General features: G+C 36.6%; 1 protein-coding gene across 2 annotated transcripts; it reads left to right on the forward strand.

Moving 5' to 3' along the window:
* Positions 1-1,210: 1,210 nt before the first annotated feature.
* On the forward strand, positions 1,211-12,700 carry LOC126695030 (dynamin-related protein 5A). Of its 2 annotated transcripts, none has more exons than XM_050391635.1 (8): positions 1,211-1,625; positions 7,455-7,646; positions 7,746-7,952; positions 8,920-9,348; positions 9,784-10,011; positions 10,092-10,287; positions 10,736-11,420; positions 12,261-12,700. In XM_050391635.1, the coding sequence occupies exons 1-8, from the start codon at positions 1,272-1,274 to the stop codon at positions 12,445-12,447; spliced, it is 2,478 nt and encodes an 825-aa protein (XP_050247592.1). In that variant the 5' UTR covers positions 1,211-1,271; the 3' UTR covers positions 12,448-12,700. The 2 variants fall into 2 exon arrangements, with proteins under 2 accessions (XP_050247592.1, XP_050247591.1); XM_050391634.1 differs by lacking the exon at positions 1,211-1,625 and adding an exon at positions 6,472-6,882.
* The last annotated feature ends 332 nt before the right edge of the window (positions 12,701-13,032 follow it).

Raw genomic sequence — 13,032 nt, forward strand, 5'->3', positions numbered from 1 at the left:
AAGCTGGGCTTCGGCTACCCAGCGGTGGGTTTTTGTGGTGCTCACGCGTGATTGAGGTGTCATCACCCTTGGAGTCTTTCTCCTGGAGGTGGACTGGGAGGCCCTTCCTTCTTGGCCAGTCTTCCCAGCCCCCCCTCTAGATTACTTATTTTTTCCTTTTATATTAGTCTACATTCACTTTCCTTCGTCCACGTGTAGGGTCGACATTTCCAAGACTGATACTTGTCCCGTCAATCCAAACCCAAAGTCGTTGGGGATGGTTGATAAAGCTGACGAATACGACTCTGTTAGGTCAGAGCCTTGCATGGGAAGGGCAGTTTTTCCTAGATATTTTGGATTTTCTTTCAGGCTTATTCCTATACCGTTTTTGCCCTTCTTCTCGGTGGGATTTTGGGCCTGCCGAGGACTGAACTGTCCTCGGCAACATCTCTGGGCCATTTTGGGCTTTATGTTATTGAGTTTGGATTGTAGCCCTCTTCGGCTTGGGCCTTAGGGCTCCCCATGAATAAATAGGCTTGGCCCATAAATCGTTGGGCCCCACAATATATATTATGATATTTTTTGGAAAATATGTTCTAAAAGATTTTGTGTTGTTTGGATTGATAAGTTATGATCAAATTTGAAATTTTTTTTTTTTTCTTTTTTTGTGGTGAAGGATAGGTATATGCTCTTGAACCATCAAATATGTTTAGCAAAGCAATGGTTCCAAGCCATTAGGTCTATGTGTAGGTGTTGTTAGATTTAATTTAATTTTCATGGTTTTACATTGATTTGATTTTGCTTTTCCTCCATAATATTGTGAATGTTGTGATAGTGTATTTTTATTTTGAATTATGTAATTAGGATTAATTTGCACAAATGAAATTAAAATATTCAGTGAGGGAAATCTCCCCTCTCTAGTTATAACTATAAATTATTATTTTTTTTTTTAAAATTAATCACAAATCTCAACCAAACAATTAAAATCACAAACCTCATTTTCTCTCCTATTTTTTTTTTCTCCATTTTCCATCCTTCTTATTTTCACTCCAAACAAACGTAACTTTGGAGTAAAAAATTGAAATTTTGAAACTTACCCCAAAGTAAGGGTGTTATTTGTAATTTAGATATAATTAAAAAAAAAATTAAAAAGAAAAACCCTCGCTCCCTCCCAACGGCTTTCATTTTCATATGAACGAAATTCAAATTCAAAATTCAAATTCAAAATTCAAATTCAAAAAGAAATCCCCAACCCCAACCCCAACCCCTCTCAGCGTCTCTCTGTCTCTCCAATGGCCACCAATCCCAACAGCTTCATGGGTACACCCACCAAGACCCCATCAGACAAGTCGGCCTCTGCCTCATCCATGTCTCGCAAGCACCACCAGCAGTCTCAGTCTCAGCACAACTCTGCCCGTTTCGAGGCCTACAACCGGCTGCAAGCGGCGGCAGTGGCTTTCGGAGAGAAAGTACCAATCCCAGAGATCGTGGCCCTCGGTGGACAGTCCAACGGCAAGAGCTCACTGTTAGAAGCGCTGCTAGGGTTCCACTTCAATGTCCGTGAAGTCGAGATGGGGACTCGCCGACCCCTCATTCTCCAGATGGTCCACGACCCCTCCGCCCCCGATCCCCGCTGCCGCTTTCAGGTCCTCCTTCTCCATTTCTCTTTGCTTTGCTTCCCTTCCAAACTAACTAGGTTGCTTTCAGAAAGTGATTTTCTTATTCCCATGAAAATATAAGAAACTACTAGCCTCAAAACTGGGGTTAAGGTTTAAGGCTGCTTTTAGAATAACAGTATTACACTTCTATTCCTAGTTTGGCTGCCTATAAACCACAGCTAAACTAAGAAATACAAAATTTTGAATTATCAAAGCCCTTCCCATTGGCATTCTTCATGAACTTCTTGAATTATCTTGTAATATAGGACTTTATCTTAGAATCTTCATCATCTGAAGACTCATCAGTATCACTGCTCTTGGCCTTCAATGCCATGCTCTTGCTCTTACTCGATTTCCCGATCCTTGTCAAACCCAACTCATAGGTTTGAAGATTTCCAACCAACTCTGTCAAAAGAATTTTGTCAATATCCTTTGATTCCTCAATCGCAGTGATCTTGGCATGAAATCTTTCGGGTAGAGATTTGAGCACCTTTCTCACAATCTTGGGTTCAGGAATGATTTTCCCAAGATTGAAAGCTGAGTTCACTATATCCTTGAGCTTGGCATAGAACTCATCAAACAACTCATCCTCCTCCATATTAATTTCTACGAAGCTAGTAGTGAGACTTTGAAGCTTGGAGTCCTTAACAGCCTTTGTTCCCTCATAGGTTGTCTGGAGAATGGTCTATGCTTCATTTGCAGTTTCAGTAGATGATATCTTCTTAAACTCCTCGTTTGTGACCGCACTGAATAAGGCATTCAATGTCCTGCTGTTGAAGTTTGCCGCCTTGATCTTAGCATCATCCCAATCAGCCGACGCTTCCATAAGCTTAGTCCAGCCTATCTCCACAACTTGCCACACTTTCTCATCTAAAGATTACAAGAAAGCTCTCATGCGTACTTTCCAGTATGCATAGTTAATGCTATCAAATAAAGGAGGTATAATAAGATACTGTCCTCTATCCATGACAAACAGAGGTCAATGGATCGCACAGCAAAGATTAACCCTAATCAGAGTATGCCTGCTCTGATATCACTTGATAGGCCAAAAACGTATTGGCCCCTTGTATTGATTAATTAGCCAAGTTTATTAATTAATCAAATTAATATGCAAAGTGCGTGGTAGCACAAAAAAAATCACCAACTAAACTAAGTATGCAGCAGAAAATAAATTGACACGGTAATTTGTTTACGAATGGGGAAAACCTACACGGCAAAAAAGTCACCGAGTAATTTTAAGATCACCACTCCCGAGAATCTACTATTATCAAAACAAGCAGTTACAAGTAAAGGAATCCTAATACTTTATACTAACCTACAGTTAAACCCTTACCCCAATACCTAATTGGACTTGTTCTGTAGTGACAATCTCTCATTTTCAATGCACGGCTCCTAGTACGTGCTCGAATCCCAGTATGTGACTTCAATCACCAACTAGAGAAGGATGTTGGTTGCAAAGTTTTTATGTTCATCACACGATAAAGATCATGAAGTTGCATGGTCACAAAACCCTAAAGTGTACAAACACAACAGTTTCTTTAAGAACTAAGGCAAAACTAGGTTTCTAGTCACTCTTCTTCACACTATGGAATTGTACTCTTGTGCAACTTGCATCGCCTTTTATGGCCTTTAAAATAACCCTTATATATGTTTAGGGTCATGAGAAAAGAAAGCCCAAACATACATTCACGGATTGGATGAAAAACAGTCCTGAAAAACTGAACTTCATAAACCTCAATAGATACCTATCTGTCAAGAAGCTGTCAAGCGACGGGATTCAATCAGCTCTCTATGTCTCAATAGATGCTAGCTGTCGAGTTTTAATGAATAGAACTTTCTGACTTGGTTCTTGGATAGACTTACATGGCTTTAACAATTGAACTTAAAACCTTGTTTCTTGAAGCATTAAACTCATCCTAGATCTACCCAATTACAAGTAAAGTACGTTTTGTCAAAGGATTAGCGAATTACATAAACTACATATGTTCCTAAATCACATATGTTCTAACAATTATTAATTAGTGGCTAGCATACGCCACTAGATTTTGAACATGTTGGTTTATGTTAATAAGATAAATAAATATATAATAAGCTTGTAACTATCTCTATAAAAAGAGGGGGGGGGGGGGGGGGGGGGGGTTCTTACTAACACTCTTGAAAGTGTACGTAGAGTGCTTTATAAGCGCACATAAAAAAAATGTAAGTAATAAATTTTTTTTTTTTTTTTAAATGTGTGTATAGAGTGTTATTTTTATAGATTATTTTGTGAGTAAAGAAGAGTGTTTCTTTGATAGAGCTTTCAGTTCAATCACTTGCGCAGAGTTGGCATGAGCTATATGACCATTCGGCCAGGCTATTCTATCGTAAAGGGGCCAGGACATGAATTGAAGTTTTGTTGAACTAGTTTGTGGAATTTGCCAACCACAAAAGGTTTGAATCTCCTTGAAGAGAGTATGATTTCGTGTTTCAGTCTGATTAGTTTCATTCTAATTTGTCATTACCATATCTCTACTTGAATTCATTCCTATTTTGCATTATTTGTAATTTTGAATTATATGTATAATATCTTATCACTAATAGAATGAAATTAGATAAATAAAAACATAAGAACAAACAAGAAAGAATCAGGGCATAAGGTTGCATCATTCCAACATACACCACTATATTATAGTTGCCACAGCGGTGTATGCCGGTTATAATAGGCGTACACAACTTTGGGCTGAAAACCTTAAACTTGCAAAATCCAAAGAAAATCACACAAACAAGCATGTGTTTGACATGTTATCACGAAAATATCAAAATGAAATAAACTAAAGCATGTGAATCACATTATAATAAAATGTAAATCTGCAAAAGAGAATATGGATTATTGAGAATATTCATACATCTTTTTTTTTAATGGAAATTCATACATCTTTTCATCAGGGCCGGCTCTATGGTGGAGCAAAAAATGCAACCGCCTAAGGCCCCAAGTAAAAAAAAGGCCCCTAAATTTTAACCAATAGGATTATTTATAATCAATAAATAAAATAAATTTTTTTATTAGATGAAAAAAAATAAAAAAAATAGAGAAAAATGCAACGTCGTCCACAATATTTTTCACAACACTTGTACAACTAATACTAAGTAGCAAGTTATTACAGCCTATTGTTGATGGCAAAAAAATAATTATAGTGGTATTTTCAAATAAAAAACAAAAAACAGTTTAAAATCTAGGATTTGTTGTAAAAAATATTGTGAATGTTGCACTTCTAAAAAAAAAAAGAATAATAATAAGAGTTTAATTAGCAAACTTTTACTAGTTTTCATCTAAATCTACGACTAACACCACTGTTTTACTTACCACTATCAATCTACCACATCAACAAGTATGAAAAATTTTGTCAAATTTTTTTTGTCTTAAAAATTCAAAAAAAAAAAAAAAAATTCTATGTAGTTCATGTTAATTAGTAGTAATTTTGCATCTAAATAAGATGATCAATTTTCGCCTTAGGCCCCCAAATGCATCAAGCCGCCCCTGCTTTTCATCTAAACTTGAAGTGAACTATTGACCGACCTCTTAGTTGAATTGATTAATTGCAGTTATGTCAATCAAAACAAGGTGGGTGAAATGACCTAACAAAACTTAAATCAAAGGATCAGTAACTTCAAGAGAGAATTATGTTATTACTATTATTTTGTGTTGACCTCTTTTAATTCATGACTAAATTCGATTATAAATATTTATTTTAAAAAAAAATGAGTTGTAGATATTAAATTGTTTCCACTCAATAGTATAACATCATGTGTAGCAATTAATTGAGTTAGATGTTTGTTGCAATCAAGATTTATCATCATCCTTATTAGTTTCGATACTTTTCATACTAGATTGAACAACATCCTCATCAATTCTTTATAATTATATATATTATGATATTTTTTGGAAAATATGTTCTAAAAGATTTTGTGTTGTTTGGATTGATAACTAATGATCAAATTTGAAGATTGTTTTTTTTTTTTTTGGTGAAGGATAGGTATATGCTCTTGAACCATCAAATATGTTTAGCAGCGCAATGGTTCCAAGCCATTAGGACTATGTGTAGGTGTTGTTAGATTTAATTTAATTTTCATGGTTTTACATTGATTTGATTTTGCTTTTCCTCCATAATATTGTGAATGTTGTGATAGTGTATTTTTATTTTGAATTATGTAATTAGGATTAATTTGCACACATGAAATTAAACCTAGCTTTGGAGTAAAAAATTGAGAGCCTGTTTGGATTCAATATTTTGATAACTCAATTCTCAGTTTCCATAACTCATAACTCAAAAATTGTGGGACTCATAGTAAAAAGGTTGTTCGGCCAAACGATAACTCTGTTTCCATCATTCAATGGCAATATTGTAATTAAACACACATAGGGGACCCACAACCGTAACTTTTGACCACCTTTTGACTTTTTTTTTTTTTTTTTTTTCACTTGTTCGGTCTTCAATTCTGGGTTTTTTTTTTTTTTTTTTTGCTTTGGTGAGTTTGGGTACTGAAAAAAAAAAAAAAAAAAAAAAAAAAAAAAAAAAAAAAAAAGCTGCACCGGCTGACAGGTATGGGGTCCACAAATAATGTGAAAAATATTGAGTGATGAAAATTGGGTGATGATGCCAAACGAGTGTGAAAAATTGAGTGATGAATGATGGAAATTGAGTGATGAAAAAACCTTGGCCAAACATGTTCTGAAATTTTGAAACTTACCCAAAGTAAGGGTGTTATTTGTAATTTAGATTAATTAAAAATGAAAAAGAAAAACCCTCGCTCCCTCCCAACGGCTTTCATTTTCATATGAACGAAATTCAAATTCAAAATTCAAATTCAAAAAGAAATCCTCAACCCCTCTGAGCGTCTCTCTGTCTCTCCAATGGCCACCAATCCCAATAGCTTCATGGCTACACCCACCAAGACCCCATCGGACAAGTCGGCCTCTGCCTCATCCATGTCTCGCAAGCACCACCAGCAGTCTCAGTCTCAGCACAACTCTGCCCGTTTCGAGGCCTACAACCGGCTGCAAGCGGCGGCAGTGGCATTCGGAGAGAAAGTACCGATCCCAGAGATCGTGGCCCTCGGTGGACAGTCCGACGGCAAGAGCTCACTGTTAGAAGCGCTGCTAGGGTTCCGCTTCAACGTCCGTGAAGTCGAGATGGGGACCCGCCGACCCCTCATTCTCCAGATGGTCCACGACCCCTCCGCCCCCGATCCCCGCTGCCGCTTTCAGGTCCTCCTTCTCCATTTCTCTTTGCTTTGCTTCGCTTCCAAACTAACTAGGTTGCTTTCAGAAATTGATTTTCTTGTTCCCATGAAAATATAAGAAACTACTAGCCTCAAAACTGGGGTTAAGGTTTAAGGCTGCTTTTAGAATAACAGTATTACACTTCTATTCCTAGTTTGGCTGCCTATAAACCACAGCTAAACTGAGAAATACAAATTTTTGAAAAGGAGGGAAAAAAATAAAAATAAAATTGTGTATTTAATTGTTATGGTGAATTGTTGATTGACACAATGAAGAAACATGAAATTGATCTTTTTCTAAAAACTGGGAGATAAAAGATTAAAGGGTTTTTTTCTTTTCTTTTTTTGAAGGAATTAAATATCAGATAACTAATAATACAAGAAGAAGCACATTGGGATTTTGAACATTGACATCTCAAAACTTGTGGGGCTTTTTTTGGGCATTAGTAAAATTTTATGTTGGTGATGTCACATGTGGTGGCAATGAATACATATGCAATGGTTATTTCACTGTGTTTAGTTCTCTGTCTCTATCTCAAGGTTGAGAATTGAATACAGGAAGAGGATTCTGAAGAATATGGAAGTCCTGTTGTTTTGGCATCTGCAATAGCAGATATCATAAAGTCCCGAACTGAAGCACTTTTGAAGAAGACTAAAACTGCAGTTTCTTCTAAGCCAATTGTGATGAGAGCTGAATACGCACATTGTCCTAATCTCACTATTATAGATACCCCAGGCTTTGTTCTTAAGGTGGGTTCTCCTTAATGTATATACTATATATTTGGGCAAGTGAATGCTTGAAATTATTATCTTCTTATATGAATTTTCGGTTTGAAACTTTGTTGGCAGGCAAAGAAGGGAGAACCAGAAACCACGCCAGAGGAAATTCTTGACATGGTGAAGTCATTGGCTAGTCCTCCCCATCGCATTCTGTTGTTCCTTCAACAGAGTAGTGTGGAGTGGTGCTCGTCGTTGTGGTTGGATTCTATTCGTGAAATTGATCCTACATTCAGAAGGACAATAATTGTTGTCTCCAAATTTGATAATCGTCTCAAGGTATGAACTTATGGCTTTTATTGAGTTAATCTCCAATAAGCAAGTTCAAGCATTTTAGAAAAGAGAAAATAATTAATAATATAGATCAGTGGGTGTTATGTGTTTAGTTTATTTTTATTAGTGTTCAGTAAGTAATGATAGTTGAATTAGTTTAGATTATGATGAGTTATGATTTGTTTTGTTGGCAAATCCTATGAAGTTCGAGTTTATCTTCATCTTATTGAAATTTCGTGTATAAATTCAAAAGTACACAATTAATAAAAATTTTCATGATTTTCCAATTAACAAATTGTTAGCTAGAATAACTTGAAGGTTAAGGTTTACCTCGAAGTAAATCTTATTCTTCTTATTTATCTAAACCAAAATTGAGAATATTAAGAAGATAATGGTTCATGAAATTAATCCACCATTGGCAAATGCTTCCAATGCTCAATCTGTTACTTAAGCTTGTAACAGTTGGTGCTTCCATCATCTATGCTCTCAATGGATTCCAAATGAGTCGATGTTTGCCTTCTTTGCTGTTGAGGTTTGCTTTAGTGATGTACAAATTACAAAAGAATCTTGTTTTCATCAAGCAGTGGAAGTGAATGGTTTCTCTTGAAGTAATTATATAAACTTCTGAATACTAATTTTAAGGTTCATTTTTGCTAAATGGTATTTTCTTTAAAAAAATATATATTTGGCAAAATAGCAATGTTTAATAGTTATTTTGAGAAATAGCCTTTTTTGAATCTCACCTCTTGGAGAGATGAGTTCCAGCACTGAACTCGAGTTCTGTGTTTTAGTGAAATTCTTCTTTTTCCATGTTTTCAGTGGAGTACTCAACTCGTCTCTCCAAGTGGCAAGATTCAAATAAGGCTATATCCAAAAATAACTTTAAAACAATCCCAATTAACAAAATAATTTTTAAAATAGTATTATTAAGAAAAAATGGCCCTAATTATAAGAGATGTATATAAATATGCAGGAGTTCAGTGACCGGTGGGAGGTGGACCGATATTTGAGTGCAAGTGGTTACTTGGGAGATAACACGCGCCCATTTTATGTGGCCCTACCAAAGGACAAGAGCACCATTTCAAATGATGAATTCCGCCGGCAAATATCTCAGGTGGACTTGGAAGTTCTGCGTCACTTGCGTGATGGTATTAAGGGTGGTTTCGATGAGGAAAAGTTCAGGCCTCATATTGGTTTTGGCTGTCTGAGAGATTATTTGGAGTCCGAGCTTCATAAGAGATATAAAGAAGCTGCACCAGCAACTCTAGCTTTGCTTGAGCAGCGCTGCAGTGAAGTTACTACTGAATTGGGGAAAATGGAATCAAAAATTCAGGCCACTTCTGATATTGCTCATCTTAGAAGATCTGCAATGTTGTATGCAGCTTCTATCAGCAATCATGTGGTGAGTAATCACTCTGACAAATTCATGTCAAGTCATATCCTATTCATGATTTGTCTACTTCCACTTAACAACGTATGCTTCTATCGCTAATGTGGCTTACTTAGCTCAAGCAGTCGAGTTTTTGAGTTAATTTGATAAACCCACCCCCCCCCCCCTCCCCCCCCCCCCCCCCCCCCTTCTCAAACACACACACACACAAAAATCCAAAATAAAATAGGACACGAAAACTCAAAAAGAAAACAAATTTTTTTCGGAAAAGAAAGTTTGAATAATTTATCAATCATCCATACCTCTGCAAATATCACCCAATTACTTCGTACTTATTACTACCTGTAAAAAGTAATCCAGGAAGTATCATATAAGATTCATTTTCTTAAATTTTTTTTAAGTCTTGGATATTTGATTAAAAAATTTATCTACATGTCTATTGTAAAGGGAGCTTTAATTGATGGAGCAGCAGATCCTGCACCAGAGCAGTGGGGGAAGACAACAATGGAGGAGCAGTCACAAAGTGGTCTTGGGGGATGGCCTGGAGTTACTGCAGATATAAAGCCTCCCAATGCTACTCTTCGGCTCTATGGAGGAGCTGCTTTTGAAAGGGTGATGCATGAATTTCGGTGTGCTGCTTATTCCATTGAATGCCCCCCAGTGTCAAGGGAGAAGGTGTGTATCCTAGAAGTGCAATTTACCTGGGGATTGATGGGTTTTGATTCTTTGAACTAAATTATTTTGTCCCTTGGCAGGTGGCAAATATATTACTTGCCCATGCTGGCCGAGGTGGGGGTAGAGGAGTAACTGAAGCTGCTGCAGAAATTGCCCGTGCTGCTGCCAGATCATGGCTTGCTCCTCTTCTTGACACTGCTTGTGATCGGCTTGCTTTTGTTTTGGGGAATCTCTATGATCTTGCTCTAGAAAGAAATCACAGTCGTGATTCGGAATGTAAGAAGCTATTTAATTCTTTGTTCACATTTCTTTCATGGTTAGTTAATTTTACTTTATCACCAACCCAAAGACTTGGGATTAGAGATTTGATGGATTCAGCCAAGTTTCTTTTTCTTTATTTATGTAACCTCAGAGTGATTTTCTTATTCTTGTTCAGCATATGGTATTTTAATAGGGAACAAGAAATATGCATAAATGTATTAGTTATGTAAATATATTATGTTTGTGGGAGTTCAGGTTTTGTAATCTGATGTCTGAGTTACATCAACTATTTTTGTTAGTTATGTATTTCTTACCTTGTCTATGCATAGATCCTGAAATGAATATAGGACACCAACCTTCAATTTCCAAGTGAAAGGAAAAAGGTCTATCTTGGGGAGGGAGTGTCTGAATTTTAAGTTCATAGAACTGATCGTAAAACCATTGGAATTTGTTTTTCATGCAGATGGGAGGAAATCAGAAAAAATGGATGGCTATGTTGGTTTTCATGCTGCTCTAAGGCATGCTTACAATCGCTTTATGCAGGACCTGGCCAAACAATGCAAGCAACTAGTTCGGCACCACCTTGATTCAGTGACAAGCCCATACTCGCATGTCTGTTATGAGAACGATTTTCAAGGTGGTTTTGGCTCAAGTGCAACCTCTTTTTACAAGTCAGCTGGTCCGTTTTGTGTTGAGCTAACTGATGGAGGATCAGCAGCTCATGATGAAATTATGAGAGATCAAGAGAACATACCTCCGCAAAGGAACAGACAGCAAACCACACCAGGAAAAGGTACAGAAGCTAGAGAAGCTCTCCGAGATAGCCAAATGACTGTGCCTGAGACCCCCTCACCTGATCAGCCATGTGATGCAATACTGGCAGGGGCCAAGAAAGACTTTGGTAATGGCATTGATGTTGGAGTGAGAAAACGAGTTTCAAGATTGACAGGGAATAGCAGAAATGCTGATCACATGAGAGTTCAAAATGGTGGTGGTCTTTTATTTGGAACTGGTGATGGCGGTTTAAGATCAGGCTCAGCTTACTCAGAAATCTGTTCAACAGCTGCACATCATTTTGCACGGATACGTGAAGTTCTTGTTGAGCGAAGTGTGGCTTCCACATTGAATTCTGGGTTCTTAACCCCTTGGTAAGCATGTTTATCTTTCGACATTAACTTTGCATCCATAAACGCATTTATATTTATGGAAATACCAGAACACATGTTCTAAATTTGTGGCTTGAAGGGATCAGGAATTTATCTTTACAGGTTACCTAAAAGTTCTCTAGTTCTTTAGACCATCATAGGCTTGAGGGGATCAAGCTTTCTTAAGGCTTGGTTTTATTTGTTTGGTCAGTTTTATGTTACACATATTTCAGATGACACTACTTTGTGCAAACCATTTCTTTAAATTTGCATAAACTTCTGTTCTCAAATTGCATGCATATCTCATAGATTCACTTGATTTATGTCTGAGGTACACTAGCTCATTTTATATTAATTTCTATTTCACTTTGCTAGTTTGCTCCTTTAATAATGAGAGATTTCTGAGTTTTTAATTGAATGGAACATTCTTTTACAGTTTTACTATAGTTTGTTGTTCTATTTCTTGTGGCCTTTGTCCCTAGCAAAATTCCTGGTTTCAGACTTTAAACGTCTCTGAATTTTTCAGAATCATTTTCAAATTGCATGCATATCTCATAGATTCACTTGATTTATGTCTGAGGTACACTAGCTCATTTTATATTAATTTCTATTTCACTTTGCTAGTTTGCTCCTTTAATAATGAGAGATTTCTGGGTTTTTAATTGAATGGAACATTCTTTTACAGTTTTACTATAGTTTGTTGTTCTATTTCTTGTGGCCTTTGTCCCTAGCAAAATTCCTGGTTTTAGACTTTAAACGTCTCTGAATTTTTCAGAATCATTTTCTGTACTCTAATATAAGGAACTGATCATAACAACCTGTTATCTGTTCTGCAATGTGCAGCCGAGATAGGCTTGTGTTGGCACTTGGATTGGATTTGTTTGCTGTGAATGATGAGAGATTCATGGACATGTTTGTTGCCCCTGGCGCGATTGATGTACTACAGAACGAACGACAGTCTCTTCAGAAGCGTCAAAAGATACTCCAGTCTTGCTTGAATGAGTTCAAAAGTGTTGCTCGGGCACTATGATGGAAAATTGTCAAAACCCATTTATTAATGAAACAGTATTATGGCTGGAAGTTCAGAGGTATTCACATCTAGTGAACACACAGAATTCTTATTCTATGACCCCCCCTACTTATTGTCTGTAACAACCATTTTCACTTATTTTAGTTGTGAGCTTGTGATTGGAGGGTTGATTCTTTTAAATGTTGCATGTAAACATACTATGTCCTGTACTTATCGATTAGTCAAGAGTTGAGGCAAATATGGTTTGTTTTCATTGAGAAAAAATACAAGAAAATTTCTATCTTTTTGCCAATAATCTTTAAATCAAAGAGCATCTATAAAGAAACGATTCAAGGTGAGATTTCATGAATTCAACCTCAGAAAAGAAAAAAGAAGTGTTAGGCGCATATACGAATTCTGTAATCTGTAGCGCTTTTCTTTGACTTCATGAAGCAGCTTCTTTCAATCAATGTGTTTTCTTCGGCTTATTCTTTTTTCCTTACAGAATAAAACATTTTTTTAAAGTACATAGTTAGAGAGATGGTTTGACACGTTTAGCAGCAACTAGCAAGTGGGGATGCTCAACTCTGCTCTGCCAAGTTCAGA

Source organism: Quercus robur, chromosome 8 (genome assembly GCF_932294415.1).
Source record: "Quercus robur chromosome 8, dhQueRobu3.1, whole genome shotgun sequence".
Taxonomy (NCBI): domain Eukaryota; kingdom Viridiplantae; phylum Streptophyta; class Magnoliopsida; order Fagales; family Fagaceae; genus Quercus; species Quercus robur.